This window comes from Cuculus canorus, chromosome 1, assembly GCF_017976375.1.
Source record: "Cuculus canorus isolate bCucCan1 chromosome 1, bCucCan1.pri, whole genome shotgun sequence".
Taxonomy (NCBI): domain Eukaryota; kingdom Metazoa; phylum Chordata; class Aves; order Cuculiformes; family Cuculidae; genus Cuculus; species Cuculus canorus.
This window is the reverse complement of record NC_071401.1, coordinates 119,800,883-119,822,550: the sequence shown is the minus strand read 5'-3', so window position 1 is coordinate 119,822,550 and position 21,668 is coordinate 119,800,883. Positions and strand designations below refer to the sequence as shown.

General features: G+C 44.5%; 2 protein-coding genes across 9 annotated transcripts in view; both read right to left on the bottom strand.

Annotated features, from left to right (window-relative positions):
- Positions 1 to 237: 237 nt before the first annotated feature.
- On the bottom strand, positions 238 to 8,886 carry ZDHHC23 (zinc finger DHHC-type palmitoyltransferase 23). Of its 3 annotated transcripts, none has more exons than XM_054056543.1 (4): positions 8,724 to 8,886; positions 6,566 to 7,267; positions 5,697 to 5,891; positions 238 to 4,864 (listed from the first exon to the last, which is right to left on the bottom strand). In XM_054056543.1, the coding sequence occupies exons 1-4, from the start codon at positions 8,831 to 8,833 to the stop codon at positions 4,597 to 4,599; spliced, it is 1,275 nt and encodes a 424-aa protein (XP_053912518.1). In that variant the 5' UTR covers positions 8,834 to 8,886; the 3' UTR covers positions 238 to 4,596. The 3 variants fall into 3 exon arrangements, with proteins under 3 accessions (XP_053912518.1, XP_053912520.1, XP_053912519.1); XM_054056545.1 differs by having other exon boundaries at positions 238 to 4,620; XM_054056544.1 differs by having other exon boundaries at positions 5,697 to 5,864.
- A 1,178-nt stretch (positions 8,887 to 10,064) lies between these two features.
- GRAMD1C (GRAM domain containing 1C) overlaps positions 10,065 to 21,668 on the bottom strand; it is a 58,481-nt gene continuing 46,877 nt past the window's right edge. For 3 of the 6 annotated variants that reach the window (XM_054088836.1, XM_054088846.1, XM_054088871.1), the window contains 9 exons: positions 20,076 to 20,222; positions 19,162 to 19,280; positions 17,900 to 18,042; positions 16,120 to 16,223; positions 15,251 to 15,430; positions 13,646 to 13,703; positions 13,017 to 13,127; positions 12,105 to 12,210; positions 10,066 to 10,504 (listed from right to left, as the gene is read on the bottom strand). In XM_054088836.1, the coding sequence (XP_053944811.1) occupies positions 10,427 to 10,504; positions 12,105 to 12,210; positions 13,017 to 13,127; positions 13,646 to 13,703; positions 15,251 to 15,430; positions 16,120 to 16,223; positions 17,900 to 18,042; positions 19,162 to 19,280; positions 20,076 to 20,222 (1,046 nt within the window). In that variant the 3' untranslated portion in view covers positions 10,066 to 10,426. Of the gene's footprint in view, positions 10,505 to 12,104; positions 12,211 to 13,016; positions 13,128 to 13,645; positions 13,704 to 15,250; positions 15,431 to 16,119; positions 16,224 to 17,899; positions 18,043 to 19,161; positions 19,281 to 20,075; positions 20,223 to 21,668 lie in introns of all 6 variants that reach the window. The other 3 variants (XM_054088856.1, XM_054088880.1, XM_009556973.2) reach the window with 2 other exon arrangements.

The window sequence follows — 21,668 nt, the reverse complement described above, 5'->3', positions numbered from 1 at the left end:
ACACCAACAAACCAAAAAAAAAGCTTTTGCAGAACTGTAAGAACACTTGTTTCCCACCTCCTCCTTAGCCTGTTGCTTCCTATTCCCAAGTCTAGCTCACAGCTAAACAGCCATCAGATGATGGCAGCTTTTATTCATTCAACCTGGCTGAGTTTGTTGGCATAAATCAAGAGGCCTCTACACAGATCATTTCTAATAATTTATTTGATTCATAATTGCATCCATTTGGAAACATTGAATACAATGCAAAATGGACACAAACACACAAACACACACACACACACACACACAAGTCCTTTCAACAAAGCTCACAAATATGTTTCACAAAGTTTTTCCCTAAAGCTTGGTATGAAAAAAATGCAAAACGCCCCACACTCTCCAAGGCAGACAGTTCTTCCAGAGTCCATCATTACTCACAATACAATTAGGGGAGTTCCATAAAGACAAGATATTGGAAGGCTGAATTCTGACATTTCAGAAATAATCTCACTTGTCCACAAGAGATTTTTGCTTTACACACATACTGATAGTGGAAGAAAGTCCTAGGAAACTGTAGAGATCTTCACTGAAAGCAATACAGGAAAACACATCCATAATGACATACGCTTCCTGCCCTAATGAAGCGATATGCATTCATACAGAAGGAAAAAAAAACAAGCACATTATTAAGACATTAGGCAGTGAGGCAGTATCCATTTTATCTTCAGAAGGAATTTTACAGCAAATGGTTTCATTAAGACACTTGAAAGCAACCTACTTAGAAGAAAAAAAAAGCACCATCGTAGCATGAAGGCAGAAATGTGATTAGAAGTCACAAGCAGCACCAATACAGGCTCACCAGTGACTTTTGTCATTTTAGAACAAGTTTAATGGAGAAACAGTCAATGCAGGGACTTGTGATTTGCTGACAGAAAAGCACGATGTAAGATGACAGTTAAAAAACGTGCCAAGCCACCATTTACAGGGTGCATCTAATGGTGCACAGTTCTTAGTATAGTCACCAAACAGTAGGGTGCTGGCATTTGGATCTAGAGGGTTTAACACTAGAATAGCAGCAATATCAGAACCCTGGCCTCTTCAGAGCTGCCCTAGTCTGTAGAAGCCCACACTATTTATGAATTGGCAAATGCCTTTTAAAAGGTCATGGTTAAAGCAGGATAAACTATTTCCAGGTCTGGGCAGAGAAACATCAATGCTAGCTATTACCAAAATCCTTCTCTACTTCTGACGAGCTCTGTCCCCTCTCTTTTCACACAGAGAGCACTTTTCAAGGGCCAGCAGGACACTGTTTCCTGCACTGACAGGCATGTGTATACAGTTTTACAGGTAAAACACTGGTCCTTGCCTCAAGGATACACGCACAGTTCACAAGTCACCTGTCAAATGCGCTCCCACTGCTCCAACACCCTGGCAACATGGATCTAGGCAGCTACTAACACAGTAAGCTCGAGGACTAACTGTATGCCTAGGTTTGAACATTTTTCTACCACTGTGGCAAACAACAAGGTGAGCAAAAAAAAAAAAAATACTGAGAAAAGAAATTGTCCTTTAGTGCAGAAGAGCTCACAACAGTCTGACCTTGCTATAAGTGCAAAAGGGAGCATTACCCTTCAAGAGTTTCTTCCTAATCCTCATGGCTATTAAAAGGAGAGCTGCAAAGCACATATCTGAAGCTCGCAACTCTTCCACCCTTTTAGATATCCTGTTTCTTTATGCTTCCCATCTCCTGTGGTATTCACAAGGTAAATCCTCTCAGGAAGAAGCCTGGATGGTAAACAAAAGCCATGTCCTTAAAGAAAAAGTTACTGCTGCTATGCAGGTTACAGCCATGTGAACTTCTGGTTCACTGGGGAGTCAGCACTGCATTCTCCTCCTAAAAAAACCCAGCCGTGCAACCATTTTAGTGTCTTGAATGGTTCCAGTTCCCTCTGGAGTGAGTGCAGAAATAAAATTTAATTTAGCACTTTACCCTCCTTATATTACAATGGGCTTGTCCAAGGCATGGAATGCTTGTTTTACTCCAAGGTCCTTTGTTCCTAATGTGCACTCCGAAGTCCCTGCTGCCCAGGAGAACACCATTGAAAACACGTGAGTGTAAGAAGTTCAAATGAAATCTCCTACGCTAAGAGTTCACCAGGAGAAAAGGGACAGAGCTATGCTGACAGATCAGCTGCGAAGTAGTAACTAGTCTCTGCCTGTGGGAGAAAGGGAATACTGCCAGGGAAACGATCTGTGATCTGCTCTGTTTTCTCTCAGCCAGGAGTAGCAGGACTCTGACAAATCACTTATCTCAAACCTGCAAATATTCCCAGGGCTCATTCAGCTCATGGGCATGTGATTGATTTCTGTGTACGTAACTCACAGGGACTGAGAGGCTGCCTATTTCCACTGCAAGCCCTTTTACCTAACCTTCCCAAACCCAGCAGGATGAGATCTGAGAAGATCACCTGCTAGCCCACAGTGTCCTTGTCTCCAGGGTTGCCAAGCTCCAGTGCATTTCAGCAGGCACCACAAAATGCATACGTGCCACAGAAACATTTACAGACAAGTCAAGGAGGCAAGGTCATTGTGTGAATTTAATCTCCTAGGGTGAGGGTCCAAGCTCCAAACAGTCAGAAGGTCATAGGGGAATGGTTAGCACAGTGCAGCTGGGTGCCTTTTTCTTCACATTAGGGCCAAGGAAGTCATCAGAAACCTCTTAGTGCGTTTCAGTTAGAAGCAGGAAGCAAGAGAGGTGTCTCCTTTACTTCCTTAAAAAGCATTGTTCACTGGATGAAAAGGGGTAAGAGGAAATAGGGGACACTCAGTAAGTCAGTAATTCTTTCGGCACAGCCACTTTCCAAGTGCAGCTGCTCAATTATCTGCTGGTTATAGAAAGTGCCACTTAAGGAAACCAAACAGTGCAAAGAGGGACATGGTCTTCATTTTAAACTGGGACACGTAATCAGAAATACACACAAATATGGCTGGAATCTCAAGGGACAACCCCTAACCCTGCTACCTCTTGACACCACGCACCATCCATTCATTCTTCAGAGATAAAGGACAGCAACACACAGTGAATTTCCATCTCTCAAACATCCCTCAGTTGTGGGCTGCGAACTCAGGGGGAGGTATGATCTGTGCATGCTGCAAGCACATGTAAAAACAACAGTAACTAGGACAAGGCCCTTCCCTCTGCTCCTGGATCTTAGCCTCAACCCATAACTCCTGTGCCATGGTCTTGGGCTTTTCCACCCAGACCTTTCATATTACTGCAGGGCCAACAACATACACAAATAGCTTGTTTAAAACAAAAAGCAACAAGAAAATGCCACCCACAAACAGTCATCACCCAAACCTTGTGATTTCAGTTGAAGCTCAAATCTGGGCAAAAATACAGTTGCAGGCTGATGAGGAACAAGTGACATTCTTGCAGAGCACATTTAACACAGCCATTCAACTGTCAGTGCAGATCATCTACCCAAAAAACAGACAGCTCCAACACATCCTCTCCCTGCATACACAGAGACTGAAATGTTCCTCCTGACTTAAGAAAACAGATCTACAATCAGGCAGCTCCACAGTGACTGGGCTGAGAGGACAAAAGATCACTGTTATTAGCAACACAACCAACCAAGACACTACCTAGCAAAAATGCCGTTAGCAGAATCGTCTACTCTCCCATAGACTCCTTTACCCACAAGGTTAAGGAGAAAAGTATCGTCCATAAAGCTACCATAACACCAGGCAGCACTCTTGTTTTCCCTTCAGAGTCCACTGTTAACATGTTGCTTCAAAGCATCTCCTTACTTGATATGTTTACCTGCTGTCTCATATCACAATCCATAATCAAACACTCTGAGGAAGATAAGCCAAGCCTTCAAACCAACACAGACACAGCTTGCAGAAGGAACGATGATGAGATTGAAGATGAGTGCCTTCTCACCCAGTTGGACAGATGAGGATGGAATAAAAACTTGAGGGGTCAAGAGGTGAAGAGATCTTACAAAGCCCTACAGGAACATTGCTCACGAAGGCACTTAATACAAAGCATGTATACAGCTGGATGGAACAGAAGACAGAGGAAAAAAAATGCACCAGAGGAGGGAGCTGCTCCGTGACTGCCTTAGTCTCTTTTAGCCAAAGCACCGCGGCTTCTACAGCGGTCCACCTGTTTTAAAAGTTCACTCTCCAGACATCTCTGAAATGTTGCACACAGGTACAAGCCAGGAATTCCTTAACCTTTGCAGGAACCAGCAGACGCTCTGAAGTCCAGCAGCAGGTTCCTTTTGATGCCAGGCTTCACATCTAATGGAAACTCAAGCTCTTCTTCCAGCTGAGCTGAGTTGCACCAGGCTTCCCACGGTGAAAAAAGGTAGCAGGCTCTTTCTCTCCAGGTTTGTGCATATGGCTTACAGCTTTTTGCATCCTATTGCTGGCTGACAGCACACGAAGAACCATTCTGCCTAGGAAAGCCTCTAATGTTGTCAGTGACAGGACAGGCAGCCCATACACCGACGACGAAGGAAGGGTGTAGGAGGAGAGAGTCCTAGTGGAAGGGGCCGTTCCCCTGCTAAACAAAGTCAGTCAATGTCATCTGCAGAAAGAGGAGTGTCACACGATGTCTTCCGCAGAGCGCTGTGGAGGAGAAGACCCTAGGCTCACAAAATGTCCCCAGTTGCATAGGAAACCCCTGTTATACTGGCCAGTGTCTATCACTAACCCACCCAGAAGCCTGCGCCCAGTGTTGTCTCGCAGAGCCAGCCGAGCTTCCCTCTCGGTCACGTTGTAGCTGATGTTCAACAGCTGGATAAGGAGGATGTATCCCATGCCAGCTGTTACAATGGCACAGTACCACACACAGGTGAAAGACAGAGCAGAGCTGGCAGCATGGAAAAAGATGGGAAGGAAGCCATTTAGTTTTGGAGCAGCTGCTTTAGAGTGACTTTCTCTGGTAATCACTATCCTTTCAAATCCCTGTCTACATCTGCCACAGTGATCTCACTTTGCTGCTTTCATCAGATAATCCTTAAAGGCTTTTCTCAAAATTAAAGCTTCAGGGCTTACTTAATGAGAGCTGTTGGCATTACCAGAGCTACTCTTGCACAGTGCTATCCTGCTACCTAGCTCTTCACTTTTACTGTTGTAGAGGTACTCAGTTCTTACTTAAGGACACAGTGATTCTCACACTCAATAGATCATGAAATGGAGTGCAGAAGAAGGCAGTCACATGTGCTAGTGTACTCAGTACATCAGTGGTAGCACCTGTTCCTGAACTCACGTCCAATGCTTCTCACCACTCTCCACCAGACAAGGCATATTAATACTGTCTGTTCTGAGCAGATAACTCAGACAGACAGTCACTAGATAAACAGTGAAAAACGAGAGGGAAAAATATGAGGTGGATTCCAGACTGCCAGACTGTCACCTGCATCTGGGGGCAAACATATTTAAGGGTGTATCTATATAGGACAAAATAAAGACAGACTTCAAATCCCAGCTCCTCCAACAACTTTTTCAAAATAAAGTGTGAGCTCTCTCCATATCTCAGGCACCCCACTTTGGCAAAAGCCACAGTTTAGGCAGCACTTTTTGGTAAGGTTTGAGAGCCAACAGGACTGGCCTGGAGCAGAGAATGAGGAACAGTAAGGAGCTGATCTGCCTGGTCAGGACTGAGCTCCCACCCCAGCTCTCTCCCACATAGATAATCTCACCTGTAGTCAGAATAGGCCCCAGGGCAGTAGAACAGTGCCACAAAAGGAGTTCGGCCCCTACAGATGGTGTGCAGGGTCAATGTAATCCCATACACAGCAGTGACCATGAAGAAGGAGAGTGCAAGGATGAATGCTTGGTGGTTCTGCTCCCCTACACAGCTGTTAATCCTCCAAAAGGAAAGAAGAAATACTTTGCTTAAAAGAGGAAAAAAAAAAAAAAAAAAAGGCTGTCTCCCTTTGCTTCCTCCCTCCCCCCAGCTATCAGACACCTTAATTTCTAAGGTGCTTTTATACAACACAGGCTAAGAACGTTGAAAAAACATTCAAAAAAGCTTTACAGTTTTTAATAGAAAGGTTATGGGCACAAGCAGGCACAAGCCAATAGGCCAGTAGGGTAACAGTGCTGGATCATTTGTCTCCTACTTTCAGCAAGTGTAATGTCCTTTGCTGAGACACATCTCTACCCTACTGCTCTTTGGCTCTGATACTGCATGCACACAAGCAGCTCAGGGTTCCTCTGCCCCAGGAGAGCATCACCTGCAGGATTGTTAGTGCTCCACCAACCAAGTTTAGAAAGAAAAAAAACAAAACCCAAGAAATCAACCAACCCCAGATGAAAAATAGTAGACAACCAAAGGCAATTCTGAAGTACACTGTAGGAGTTATCAGCTATTAGGTCACCCCACTTAACAACAAATGATTTTGTGCATTGTAAGTGGGATACTGTTTCTAGAGAACAGTATCAGGTCTTGCACATAAAAAAAGCAACCCTATTTGGAAAGAAAAAAAAAAAAAGGAAAAAACAAAAAGAAAGGAAAAAAAAAAAGAGAAAGACAGAACATATGTAGCCTCACCAGTGCAAAACCTACCAGACACAGTGATGGTCCAGCCTCCTTACACATCTGCCACAAAGCCGGCAATGCCCTGCTCGGGCTGGTTTGACCAGCTGGCATTTAGCGCACCAGTCCCTTTTCACACCTTCCAGCTTCTCAGCTGACATCCTACAATAACTTTTCACCTCCCCATTTAAAGCACGACCACTGGCAGCTCCTGATATGGTGACACCATGGAGCCCATTGGAGCTCCCTCTAACACTCTTGTTGGGCAAATCCTGCTGCAAGGACTTCTCGTTGCTTGCTGGGATGGGAAGGTAGCCAGGGTCTCTCTTGGCTCGAGTCAGGGCTGCAAGCATAAGAATTAACCCGCAGGTGAGAGCGACCACTTGGGAATACCCCACGTGGCCTCGGGGAACCACCTCCTGGAGGAACACATAGTACATGTAGCCCAAGGAGAAGAGCCCTAGGCTCAAGAAGAAGAGAGTGCGCTCCTTCCTCCTGTGGGTGAGGTAGTAATACCACAGCACCACCACGGGCAGGGATGTCAGGATGACGAGCCCCAGCAGGAAATGCAGAGCTGCGATGTGCAGGAGGACGGGCAGCAGAACCAGAGGTGGCACAAGGCTCACATTGACCTTCACAGCTCCTGCAAACCAAGGGATGCGCACCCGGTCCGCCACAGTGTCGGCGATTCTTTCCAGAGCTCCTGGAGGCAAGGATCTGCATGTCAGCCACCTGTTAGGTGAGAGAAGCACAGACCCCGGCTGGGGCAGACGGGCTTTTCCTGCCTAGTCCAGCTCCCTGCAGCCTGCCCTGAGGGCCCAGCCCACCGAGACCTTCCTCCTCCTGCCTCTTTTCTCCCTGTCCTCCCTTCCCTCTCCCCTTCTCTCCTCTCTCTCCTCCTTGACCTCCTCCTTCCCTCTCCCTCATTCCCTTTCTCCCACTGCCTCCCCTCTATCCCTCCCTTTTCCTATCTCCTTGCCTTCCCTTCCCTCTTGCCATTCCCCTTCTCCCTCTCCCTCCGCCTCCCCTTTCCCTCTTCCCATTCTCCTTCTCCCTCCTCTTTCCCCTCTTCCTGCTTCACCTTCCCACCCTCTTTCCTCTCCCCTTCCCTACCTACCTCTTTTCCTCTCCTGCACCACCCTTATCCTCTCTCCCCTTCCATCTCTCCCTTTCCTCTCATCATTTCCTCCCTCCATTTCCTCTCTCCCTGCTTCCCCTTCCTTCTTTCCCCTTCCTCCCTACCTCCCCCTTCCCTCTCTTCCTCTTCCCCTGCCTCCCCTTCTCTCTCCATGCTTCCCTCTCCCTCCCTCCCTTTTCTTCTTTCCCTTTTCTATCCCTACCTTCTCTTCCCTCTCTGCCTCATCATTCCCTCTCCCTTTTCTTTTCCCTTCCCTCCCTCCCTGCCTCCCTTTTCACCCTTCTCTACCTCCTCTTTCCCTTCCCTCTCTCCCTGCCTCCCTCTTTCCTCTCCTTTCCTTTTGCTCTCCCTGCCTCCTTTCCCTTTCTCTTCCTGCCTCCCCTTTCTTCTCTCCCTTCTTTCCCTGCCTCCCCTTTCCCTTCCCTCTGCTTCCCCTTTCTCTCTCCCTTCTTTCCCTGCCTCCCCTTTCCCTTCCCTCTGCTTCCCCTTTCTCTCTCCCTGCCTCCCCCTTTCCTTCCTCCCTTCTCCCTCTCCCCTTCTCCTCCTTCCCTCCCCCCCTTTCCTTTCTCCCTGCCTCCTCCTTCCCTCCCTTCACCCTCTGCCTCCTTTTTCCCTTCTCTCTCCTTGCCTCCCTTTCCTTTTTTCCTTTCCCTCCCTCTTCGCTTCCCTTTCTGTCTCTTCCTTTCTCTCTCCCTACCTCCCCTTTTCCTCTCCTTCTCCCTCTGCCTGCCTTCCCTCTCCCCCTTCTTTGCTTTCCCTCTCCCTGCCTCCCTCTTTCCTCTCTCCCTTCTGTCTTCTCTTCCCCGCTCCCTGCCTCCCCCTTCCCTCCCTTCACCGTCCGCCTCCTCTTGCCCTTCTCTCCCTGCTTCCCTTTCCTCTTTTCCTTTCCCTCCCTCCTTCCCTTTCCCTCTCTCCCTTTCTCCCTGCCTCCCCCCATTCCTTCCTCTTTCCCTCTCCCCCTTTTTCCCTTCCCTCTCCCCGCCTCCCCTCTCCTCTCCCTCCTGTCTCTGGCAGCGGGACCCTCAGCCCGCGGCTGGGCGGCGGCGCTACCTCTCGCAGCCCTCGTCCAGGTCGGGGCAGTCGCAGCAGCACGCCGCCAGGTGGTTCCTCTGCCCGCTCCTGTCCACGTACTCGCAGCAGCACAGGGGCTGCTCCTCCATGGCCGGGGCTCGCCCGGCGGCGGCGCCGCCACAGCACACGGACACTCCCTCCCTCTCCGTCCCCTCCCCGCAGGTGCCTCGCGCCCGCCACCTCCTCCACAGCGGCCACGCCCCCTTTCGGCAGAGCCCGGCTGCCATTGGCCGCCCGCGCGGAGGTGTGCGGGGGGGGGGGGGAAGGGGGAGAGTGAGGGACCCCCGACCCATCCACCTGACGGCGGAGCGACCCAATGAGCGCCCGCGGGGGGCGGGGCCGCCGCGCGACAGCACCTGCCTTAAAGGGGCAGCGCAACAGGTGGCGCGCGTGGCGGGGGCACACAGCATCGAGGCTGCCTGGGGTGGGGGGGGCGAGGCGGCAATCCTGCTCTCTCAGCGTTGCGGGACTCGAGCACACGTGCCCCACACCCTGCCCTGGCTGGTGGCGCCGCTGTGAGGCAGAGCCAGCCCCACGCCAGCAGCCCTCCGAACCCCAAGGGATCACGTCTGCTTCCTTTGCTTTCAACTCCTATTTTCCTCTTACTCGGGTAAAGCTTGAAAGCAGAAGCAAAGGTGTTCGACTTATCCCTGCCTACAACTGCCTGAAAGGAGGAGGGAGAGAGCTGGGCGTTGGTCTCTTCGCCCAAATGACAGGTGATAAGACAAGGGAATGGCCTCAGGCTGCACCTGGGGAGGTTCAGATTAGACATTATGAAAAACGTCTTCAGTGTAAGTGTTTTCAGGCACTGGCACACACTGCCCAGGGAGGTGGTGGAGTCGCCATGCCTGGAAGTGTTTAAAAAACAGGTAGATGAGGTGCTTAGGGATACGACTTAGTAGAGGACAGGTACAGTTGGTCTTGATCTCAAAGGTCTTTCCCATCTAGCGATTCTATGATTCGTCATCAGTGGGCACACACCACGCGAAGGAACTGAAGAGCAGCCCTCGGTGGAGGGAAAATACGGAGGGCTGAAAGCTCTCTGTGAGAGCTAGGAACATATGGCAGAAGGCAGGCTGCCAAAGCTCAGAGCTTGCAAGAGATTTAGCAAAGGGGTATCAAGCATTTTCCCATTTAGTTAATTTTAAGAATATTCATCCTTAAAGACGTCGACTTGTTTTACAAGGTCCCTGTAGCTTAAAAAAAAAACCCAAAAACCAAACACAAACAAACAACAAAAAAGAGGATATAAAGATCCTGTGGCTGTGAAACAAGTACCTGGTCTTTCTCCTAAAGACTCTTCACTGATGGTCATGTTTTAAGCTGCCCTAGAAAGCCATGATTTCATTAAAGACAAGCCCAGCTAAAAATGGGTGCTCTCTCCTCCTCTGGAATTTGCAGATCCGTTAACCAGCTGTAGAACTGCCCTTGCTGACACACCACAGGACTGGAGAGCTTTGCACTGTTCATGAGCCAGACTCCCCAGGATCATGGCTGGCAGGAGAGACAGATCACCAGACTATGGGAATGCAGAACCCTCCTTCTTCCAGAAACCTTTATTCTGTGCAGCTTTTAAAGCCAAAGAGTAAAGAGTCCGAAGGTATCAGTTAAAATCCCCACCCGCAAGTCCTCACACACACGTCTTTTCTTCTGACATCTTGAATGGAAAGCTGATGTCTGTATTAACTCTCAGTTTTGCTGTTCTGTGTCCTGTTCAAGTGGTCAAAGCTTCTTTGGAGCATGGAAAGGGAGGTCTTTAGCTGTGAAGATACAACCATCATACAGCCCCCCAGTTATTTAAATTAGTCTCTCGCATGAGTGAAGAAAATGTCTCCCTCCTCTTCTTTTAAAGTTCTCATGCAATTCCCTCCCTCCCTCTTTCTATAAACAGTTGCCTTACTGTGTTCTCCCAAGAGCTATACTCTATACAGTTTATAATTACTAACAGTTGAGTAGAATAAAGTCTTACCACCCTGCCAGACGCTAGTGTGGAAGATAAGCCACTCTAGTCATTTTTAGTCACAGTTAGTGTTCATAGCAAATACTCTAAGGAACACAGCAGCAAAGTATAAGTTTTCTTTTAATACCTTGACCTCCCAGTGCATTTTTGTGCATAAAATGTGCTTAATTACTGACAACCCTCAGAAAATAAAAGTAGCAAGCACTGCTTTTATTTCCAGACAAAAGTTTTACTTGGGATAAAACAGTATATTAAAAAAAAAAGTGTGAATTCAACTACTACCTATTTGTTCCAAAGGCAGTTTAACACTTCAGAATTGGGAGGGTTTTGGTAGTAAGCAGAGAAACCAAGAAGGGTATGGAAACCAGGATATTCATTTCAACAGTGAAATTTCCAGCACTCAGCTTTTTCAAGCTGTGATTCACAATGGTTAATAGATGAATAGCAATTTTGTGTGCAGAGACACCTCTGAACAAGGAGTATCAAAAAAGGCTTCTTTTTCTACCCTCCTTTAGTGCGTGGGAGAGCACAGAGCAAACTGGTGATGGATAGAGGTACATGTGAACTCCCCCACAGCTTTCCTAGTCTTAATAATGTCTTCAGTCATGTTTTAAGATTTAATAAATGAACTTAAAATCAGAACAATTCATAAGTGAAGTGAAAAAAAAAAAAAGTATGATTTTACTGTCCTTCACTTACTGAGTTGAAATTTCAGGGGTTTATGAGTCCTTGACTTCAGGATCAGAGGGACACAACAGCAGTCAGCTACCTCCGTTTTTATATAGTGTTTGTAGTATGCAAGAGCTTGGAAGTGTAAATGATTGGGACAAAGAAAGGTTAACTCCATAGCTATGGAACCTCTAAGAAATACATGATCTATAGAATTTATTTTTCCCTGACTATTAGGTGGCCCAGTGACACCACAGCTAAATGAACCTCTCACCAATATCTACAAGAGTACTGGGGAGCAAAAGCCAGGATAAACTTGAATGAAGAAACCTCACAATGAAGTGGGCAAATATTTAACATTGTTTGGGGTCTTCTTCAAAGAGAATGTTTTGAATTACTCCAGTGCTTGCTTTGTCATGATTCAAACTGCATTGACAACTCATCAAGAGTACTTGAAGGTTTAAGAAAATTGACATGAATATTTAAAAAAAAAAACCAAACCACCAAACAAAAACTGAAAAAAAAAAAATCCATCAGAAACAAGAGCATTGTCTTTGTACCAAAATCAAGCCTAAAGCAAAACCAATAAAGGAGTCATGGAAACTTTAGTTAGCATGAGATGAAAACAAACCAAAGCTATGATGGCAGAAGGGTAAAAAAAAAAAAAAAAAAAAAAAAAAAAAATCTTAAGAGTTGAGAAAGAGTATCACAGGAAAGACTGGCAGACCTACCTGCTCAAGCATTTCAATTGAGTCTCTTAAAACTCCCTTCACATGTTTAACCTGTTCCTTATCATATTGTGGGATCTCTTCTTTTGATACCATTTCTGGAGATATGCTGAAAGAGAATGAGATTACATCAGAAACACGAAACAAGTATCTTCGTGCTTTTCTAAGAGCAACTGCACTTTACCATCATTGCTTTGCCACTGCTAAAATCATCCTTTTCCAAAAGCCACAGGAAAAGCTGACTGTAGTTGAATTTTAATCCCTGCTGCCTTAAAGATACTGCCTTGAACCTTTGTAGACAACAGCCACCAAGAACAAAAGCATTACGTCTACAACATAAGTCCTCGAACTTCAAAGGGCAAGATATCTCTTATGAAGAAAGTTACTCTAATCAGTTCCGAGGTGATCACTATGGGAAGTCACCACACTGCTTCCCTACTAAAGATCAGGTTATGTTTTTTAACTTATTTGCCAATACCACAGTCAAGAGAGGAAGCAACATTTGAGCTTCCTCCATGTGTCCAAATACAAGAGGCATCTAACATGGAAGTCTGAGGGCGATGGGGCATTTAGCAGGGGGCTCTCAGAAAGAGGATAAGAAGCTAAATTCATCGTTAACATTACATTTGAGATCATCATGGTTTGCACAGGATGAAGTGAACACTTCAGTTCTGTGATCAGCACTATGATATTCACAGAAGATGAGTCACAAATGCAAGCTAAGGCTAACACTCCCCCAAAAAACAGCTTGTCAAAGGAGAAATTTAGTACTGCAAGATGCAGTCAGACATGTTATTGGATATGTACATAGACCACCAAAGAGCAGCAAGACCCAGCAGCTTCTGAAAACTTACCAAAGTTTCATTGTTCAATATCTGTTTATTTAGATCAGAGGAAATTGTGAATTCAACTTACTTCAAAGAGCTTTCTTCCTGAAGCTGAACATGATAGAGTGACTGAGCTGCATGCTCTATCTTTGACAGTTTGAGAAACAGTGTTATATTCAGCAAGACCAAGAGCAGCAAACTGTAAAGAGAAAAGAACAAAAATCAAGTCCTATAACAATTTCAGCTGCAATGCTACAGAAACAAGATCTGGGCTACAAACAGCTAATAAGAAAAGAGAATTCTGGGAGAAAAGGGTGTGAGACAGAGCTATACTGAAAAATAAAGATCTATCCAAACATTTCTTAGCAATTAGCCTTACAACCTGTAAGATTTACAACAGTGTCTCTTCTTGGAGCTTCCAAAACTAGAATGAGTAAATTCTAGAATTTTTTAGTAGGACCAAGTATACATAAACCTGCAAGGTAGACTAGGTTTGGCAAGCCAGCATTTTCATTCTGTGTGTCACTTCCTAAGTCAATCCATTCCCTTCCTATACTCGAGTGATCCTATATATATATATATGTATACACACACACATTCAAATTAGGTTAGGATCCAATGTGCTACATGCAATGTTTACATACAGGTGAGGTACAGGCAAATAAAGATCAAGATGAGTCTGAGTCAAGTTACGATTTAATGCAAGAGAGTACTTACAAGACACTCATTACTACAATGATGGTGGTGGTCCTACTTACAGCATCTCTTTTCCTTCCTATAGGGCATGGAAGAGAAGGAGGTTAAAAAGTATCGAAGAACACTGAAGACACACGTCAGTGCCCTGCATTTTACACAGAATAGCTCAACAGCTTCTGATAGAAAAGAAAAATAACAGATAACGTGGGTCCAAAAGAACATCTCCAACATTCACAAAGGAGTTTCTGCAGTCATGTTGGACAAGTCAGCTGGACAGTCAGGCTCTTCCATAAGGAGGAAGATTCTCCCACTACCCCAGTATGTTGCAGAGAACACAGCACTGTATCATGTTTACATTAAACCCTAGGAACCTAAGAAGGCTACGGTCCACCCATTTTACTAACACTGCTTCAACACACAGGCTGCTAGTAACACTAGCAGAGACGGACAAAGTAGCTTTCTTCTGCATGTTCTCCTGGCCACATTAGTCTGACAACTGATGTCAAATCCAGTTCTTTAATTTGTCCCATCCTTACCAGCTTGTTTTATACACTGACTTGACAACAGACTTTTGAAAGAACATCTGCTAGTCAACAGACAACAAGGACCAGACAGTAGCGAGAGAGAAGAAGCGTGCATACCATGTCCAAGCTAAGCAGCAGTCACCTACCATTCTGGGCAGACCAATCTTGAATATAGTTTCCCTTATCTTCTAAAAGGGTTTTACTTCTGCATTTCCTGCCCTGGAGAAGCATGTCATGCATACATGACAGCTGTAGCGTATACATCGGTTGTCAGAATGACTAACGTGGCCAGGAGAATAACGCGTAACTAGCCTGAAAAGGTGGAGCAGCAGTAGCAAAATTAAGTAATCTTAGATAGGTAAAGAGCCCATTATACATGCTGTTGATCCAAATGCTCTCCCAGTGCTGTATTCATTGTTCTCCTCCCGTTTAAGAAAGGGCAATCTCTCCTATTTCAGTTTTTACAAGTCAGCTAGAGTCATGAAATCCACCATTCTCTGGTACGCATCAGTGCGTAGATACTCCTCAACTCCATAGGTGTAGCTAATATTGTATATGCTAATGGCCAATCCCATCATGCCCTGGGGCATGGGGACTGCAAGAAATGCTTCACTGACTCAGAAGTTACAGAAACAGATGGGACATGGACTCTTTAAAATAAAAATAAAACGAAACAACAAACCCAAGATGACAGGGCAAAGAGGTGAGTGACAAAGTTTAATCAACTCACAACCTGGGTGTGCAGTCATTTGAAGGAACAGAGCAAGTTTTCTGCAACTTAACACAGTCAGGTTAAATTCTTTCTGATCCCATCTCATTTTCAGTCTTATGCAGGTACAGCACAGTATTTTGAGCTTTATTTGTTCATTTAAAAAACAGAAGGCAAGATTAAGGCTCGATTTCATAAGATACTCATCCTAAAAGTGACTACGCATACTTGAAATCTATTTACGTAAGCTTGAACACACTAAAACATTTGCTATCACAGAAATTAGACAAAGACAATGAGCATAACACACGTGCAAGTGCTACTCTTGCACTATTTTAAGAGTTAAGCTTTCATAAACACCTTATGAAAAACACTTGATATAAAAATACCTACCTATTATGCTGCCCTGTGACTCTACTCCCATGTCACCAGGGGAGTGCTGGGAAGAGCGTTTGGGAAGTGATTCTGCCAGACTCCGGTGTAAAGTGCGTCGTCTTCGTCTCAAGGCAACTAATTTTCCAGAGTCTTCTATGGACTGATTAATTGCATATTCCTCCAACAGAAGATCTGATTCTGCAGCGGAAAAAAATAAGGTTACTGAACTTTCAAAAAGAAAGCTGAAAAGCCTAACAGTAGAGACTTAAATTGTGAGATACGGAGGGTGGCAGCAAGAAGAATGACTGAACTTAAAGCAGGTAATTGACATACACTACACCTTGACCTGTGCTACCTGTTCTGTTTGCTAGGTGGCACTTAGCACACTTTTCAGATAGGATGCACACTCAGCCTGCGCAGGATTGTTTAATGATATGTTAGACAGTAGTTGGAGGAGCACTTCAAGACACTGTTAGGCTGAGACTAGGAATTGTGTTAGACTGTGAGCCTGCAGCCGTGGCCGGCTGTTAACAGACATAGTCAGGGAGCCTGCCAAGTGCCACTGCTTCTCTTCTCATACCCACAATCAAGGAAATAAAGATAGGCACTTGCAGTTGAAATTAACAGCTTCTCCACTCCTTCTTATGTTTCCTTCAGAAATCAATCACTGACAAAGTATACAAGAGTTCCTCATTAGCATTAAGCTACCATGCTTCTTTTACACCCTGGAACTGGCAGATATATTGATGACAGGAACTTCTGACCTGGAGATTCCTTTGGTGTTGCCTTCTCTTCAAAGCAATGTTTAGGAAATAAAGTTTGGCTGACATGATAACATACATAGGAAATGTAGCCTCCTTAGTCTACCAAAGGAGAAAATGCCTCACCAAGTTGTTTGAAGTTTTCCTGTATTCCTCCCCAGGTATTCTTCTCAATTACAGACTTGACAAGGCCCCAGGGCTGTTTTTTATACTTTACTTCTGCAGAAACCCTAATAAACAGAATACAATAGTGAAAGAGCGCTCTCAGGTAGCACAGTGATAGCAGAAATCTCTTATCAGAAGCAGGCCTCTAGCTTATGTCCATAGTCTGAGGTATCAACAGAATTGCCTTGGCTCTCCACCTAGGCAGCACTTGCACTGAAGCAAGGCAGGAGACAGACAGCGGCAAAGACAACGTTATCTAGCTAAAGTTTCAGGAGATTCAAATGTCCAAATTATGGGAAACATTAAAATTTTTCCTATAGACTCAGACTAACAGAATTTCTGCTCTCATTTTAACATACAATTAAAATACTCTTCAGCCTTTCAGATCATAAAGTCCTGCTTTTTACTCTGCAGGAGTAAAACACTGCTTTTTACATGATTTATTACATGTGCACCGCAACGGCAGCAGGCGAAATTCATTATCACCACTCATGCACCAAGTGCTCAGATACCTACTACCCTGAGTTGACAGAAATTAAAATCTGTCTTTCTACGAGCATGACAAAGGGGAAGTGACATTCCAGCCTTGCATCCCCCAGGTCAAGCTAATCAACAGTGCTTCCAGAATTGAAGTGGAGTGCAATCTTTCAGAGGGCTGCTTCTAACAACTAAACCAATCTCAAAGCTCTTCATAAAGGACAAAAGGATAGCCTGTGATTTTGATTTGTTTAAGCCAAAAACACTGACCATTCTAGAACACACTTTTTCCGACACTTTCAAATAATCATCCAAGTTAGTGTAAGCCCACTGTGTTTCTAATCTAACAAAACAGCATCTTTCAAATAGTTTTGGAGCCATTTTAAATACCAGCTGTAACATCATCAAGCACCTTCTGTTCTATACATGCATGCTCTATGCACCATTTTGAAACCTAGGGTTGCCATGTGTCTCAAATAAAACAAATATAGCCTTCAAAGAGGAAGAATGACTCACTCAAAAATCATCCAGAACAGTTGTTCAAGGAGCTTTCTTCCCTTCTCCTCCCAGTAGAGAGGGAGTCTTCAGCACTTTAACAGCCTGAGATAAGCCAAAATAAAATCCAGCCTTGCTTGCCTTTCCTGGGTACTGACGAAGTTTGAGATAAAAGGTCTTACTAAAGACAGCACAAAAACTACCAAGGATGACATAGTCAAAGCCACACAAAAGTAGTGAACATGGAATTCGATCACTTCAGACGTTTTCAACAAATGGCAGAAGAAAGGGAAACTCCCCTATCTAGGCAGAGTTTAATAATGAAGTCTGATTCACTTGAGTATCCTCCCTGCAAAGCTAGGCATCTTCCATTTTCCCTACACTTTCCTGTGAAGCCATCCTCCTCTGTGAGGCCACAGCAAGGACATCTAGGAAACTTTGTAATAAAGCATCTCAGGTAGTTCCAATTTATCCCATTCCACAGCTGCAGTCAAAAACACAAAGCTGGTCAGAACCCAGTTCACTCTCGGATAAAAGTAAAGCATCCCAGAGTCAACAGAAGAGTTCGTATCTCACTGAATTAGTGAGATCCAAATACAGAACACACGTGACAAGATAAACAAAGCTTATTTTTCAAAAGAGATCACCAGCTTCAAGAGAAGCTGACCTTCTCTAAGCTGTTGGCAGATCTCTTGATAAGCACAGTTTGTCAACCCATAATACAGGTGCTTTGGCTTCTCCCCTCCCACTGTGCATCACTCCGGCTCACCGTAATCGACACTTGTGACTTGATGTGCGGCTTATACAGTATCTGTTCACAGTGTAAAAATAATCATGGTAGGGGACATCATGGGTCAGTACTTCAGCATCCACCTGATAAGACTGACCTTTCTGGCTCTGCTTATGCAGGATCTACCATAAAAGAAAATAAAAATAAGGATATATTCATGGCATCTGATTTTTTTTCCCTTTGGCCTGAATTCCTTGGGCTAGATCAATTCTATATGCACGAGAGTATAGAGAAAGCCAGAAAAAAATACAATTTCAAAATAAAACCCAAAACACTACCCATCCCACCCTCACCCCCCAAAAAAACAGTTAAGAATGGCAAGTATAGATGGAGTAGGGAAAGAAGATGCCTCCTACTGGAGCCAACACAGGTAACAGTAGTATTTCTTTATTGCTGTTTCAGGTACCAGACGCAAGGCTGGGCACTGACTCACCACCACAGCTCTTTGAGACTGGCCTACGACACCTTTCCCAAAGCAGAATTATAGACCGGAAGGCACCTCTAGTGGTCATCTTGTGCGAGAACTCTGCTCAGTGAGGGTCATCTAAAGCTGGTTGCCCAGGACTATGTCTTAGATGGCTTTCCAGTGTCTCCAAGGAAGGAGACTCCACACTCTCTAGGGACAACCTGTTCCAGTGCTCCAACACCCTCATAGTAAAAAAAAAAAAACCAAAAACTGTTTCTCGATATTCAGAGGGAACTACTTCTGTTTCAGTTCATGCCCACTGCCTCTGCTCCTGTCACTGGGTGACACCAAAAGGTGTGGCTTTTGATAGTGAAGACCCAGCCTGATGGTCTTTGCACTCTCATATATATATGAGCCTTCTCTTTTCCAGGCTGAAGAGTTCCAGCCATTTCTCATACGCGATGCTCCAGTCCCTCAGTCATCTTAGCGACTGGCCCTTTACTCGTCTCTTTCCATTTCTTTTGTACTAGGGAGCCCAGAAGTAGACACCAAAAGCATTTCATTGCATCTTTTCATCTCCAATTCATAAAAGTTAACACTTTTCTCTACAGACTTTGTGGGAGAAATTTACAGCCATCTGTATGGGTAGAAAGCCTCTGATTTCATCAGCATTTGGCGAGAGATGCAGCAGGCTACCCTTAAGATGCTACATTTAAGCAGCAGACCCACATTTAGCTCACTGAACAGTAATCCATGGTCAGATCTCCGACAAACTGTAGAGTTGATCTCTCTCTTGCTTTAAAGAGCGTCAGACACACAAACACACACACAATACCTGCTTTTCAGTTGCAGTTGTGAACTTTCCACAAAGTGGATTGTTAATTGTTACAGTGTACGTCAAAGTCCTCAACTGATTGCCATTGGAATCTCTATTCCAAGGGGTTGATACAGCATCTAGATGAGAAATTATGCAAAACCTCACATACAGATTACCTAGAAGTCATTACCTCTGCCCTTTCACATCTTAACAGTTTAAGAACAGTGGTAGGAAGAGACAGAAAACTGATCCCAAATGGTTGTGGGTTTTTTTTCAGGAAAAGGAAAAATTGTAGTTCACTGATGAACAAAGGTGGGGCACTAAGTAGCTAAACCCCAGTCTACTGTAAGAGACTTGAGGGTGGGGATAAGAGTAAGCAATTAAATGAAAATAGGTCATTTCCCATCTGCTTAAAGTTGAATAGATTCACTTAGCATTATCAAAAGCTTTTGCCACTTTGCCTTCCAAGCTGACACTGAATAAGTATCACCCTTTTTGACTTAATTTGCTGTTCTTATGATCTCAGTGAATAAAATTTACTCATCCAGAAAATTAAAGCCTGCAAGTCTCATTTAGGAGGATGCAATGATTTTGCCTGTGTGCCAGCTACACACATTTCACTATTCAGGGGACACAATGTAATCAGAAATACCCCACAGAATGCATCAAGTTAATAGCCTACCCAAAATTCAGGCATTAAGGTATGGGTTTGTGGTGCACTGAAATGAGCTTTTTACTCCAAAATGTGACTGACCTACAGAAACAATAGGCTAGCTTTAAATACCCTCTCTCATAACTGAGTTTTAAAGCTTCAAAATTCCTTTAAAGCAAGAAGAAATTTAAAATTCAACTTAGCCATATTTAACATTTCTCAGACGCTGAAATTTTCAGGATAGTTTGCAACATGGATAGAAGGCAGAAGAGTATATTACCTACTATACTCCTGGAATTGAGAAACCTCTGCATGAAGTGAGAATTGGTGAAAAGGATTTCAAACATCTTGTCTGCAGTGATGTGGAAAACTCTGTTTATAAAAATTCTCCCATACAGATCATTCTCAGAGACAGTCTCCTTTACTCCTAAGGAAAGAAATGCAGAGAGATCAGATTAAGAACAGTATTATGGAAGAATATATTATAAAGAAACTTCATATTATTCTAAGCTTTATTACAGCTCACATCCTTTCCAAGCTTGCATCAGCATTTGTTTCTCACTCTCAGAAACGTAGTAGTGACAGCACCACATGATTTGGTGGTTAGATTATCATCAGGAGCAAAGTCCAGAGTTGATTTCCTGGTCTCCCCTTCCTCCCCCATTTCCCTGTGCAAATATAAATTGAGAAATCAACATCACCAGGTCACATCCCTTTAGTTTTGCCTTCAGTATTCTACTAATTCTACAGAAAACACTGGGGAAGACAAAAAGCTAGCATAATCTTCATTAATATATGTGCCTATTGTACAAGAGACATGCACAGCAAGCAGGACAGTGAACTCATACTAGCTTTCTTCTTACTCGTGGCTAGTTTCAGAATTCTGCTTTTAACATCTGTTATGCTGATAGTGTCCACAGTAAGAGACCAGGCACAGACTCCTGAGCAGTTGCTCAGACTGTTCCTCCTATAAATGGAGGGAGGAATCCAGGAGGTACTCTACTCCATTTTGCAGTCCTGAAAAGCACACCAAGATGCTTAACCACCATCGCCTACTTCAAAACCACCAACATGCGCCTCGGCAACATTCTGTGGCTGCTGCAGCACTGATCTTTGCTATTTCTGCTTCTTGTTGGTTGCTGGCATGACTCAGCTTTGTGGTTGTCTCAGCCATTCTTGCAAGAGATAAGGGACAGAATTATAATCCTGGAGGGCAAGCAGTTTCCTATTCCAACCCCAACTCAATCTGCTTATGCTTTAGAAACAAGTTCATCCTAAGCTATAACTACCAACTCCTCCCCACCACCCACACCCTCCAAAAACAAAAAAAGCCTACCTATCCCCAACACTGAATGAAACAGAAAGCCTAAAAGCAAATCTTGTGGAAGAAAGACATACATTGGCGTCAGATGTAGTTGATGCCTAACATCGACTGGTAAAAATGCTCTGAGATAGCAAAGGTCAGTGCCAGCCACCAATGCAAAGGTACCCTAAATCAAGCTATAGTTCACAAGCTGCCTACAGGCTAAGGTTACAGCACTATAACCTTGGTAGCAGTCAGTATAGATAAATGCAAATGCAGGAACTGAACACCACAACAGTCCCCAGCGAAATCCAGTTCTGATTCTGAGCAGGCTCAGGCTCTAGTGCTGATTCTAGCTTGCTAGAAGTCCCTGCTACAAATCTGCCTCTAAAGAAGTTCTCTTCGACCTAATTAGGTTTCAATGTAGGACCCAAATAGTGAAGCACAAGTGCCATTGAATCATGGAATCATCAGGTTGGATAGGACCCATTGGATCATCGAGTCCAACCCTTCCTAACGCTCCCTTAAACCATGTCCCTAAGCACTTCATCCACCCGTTCCTCGAACGCC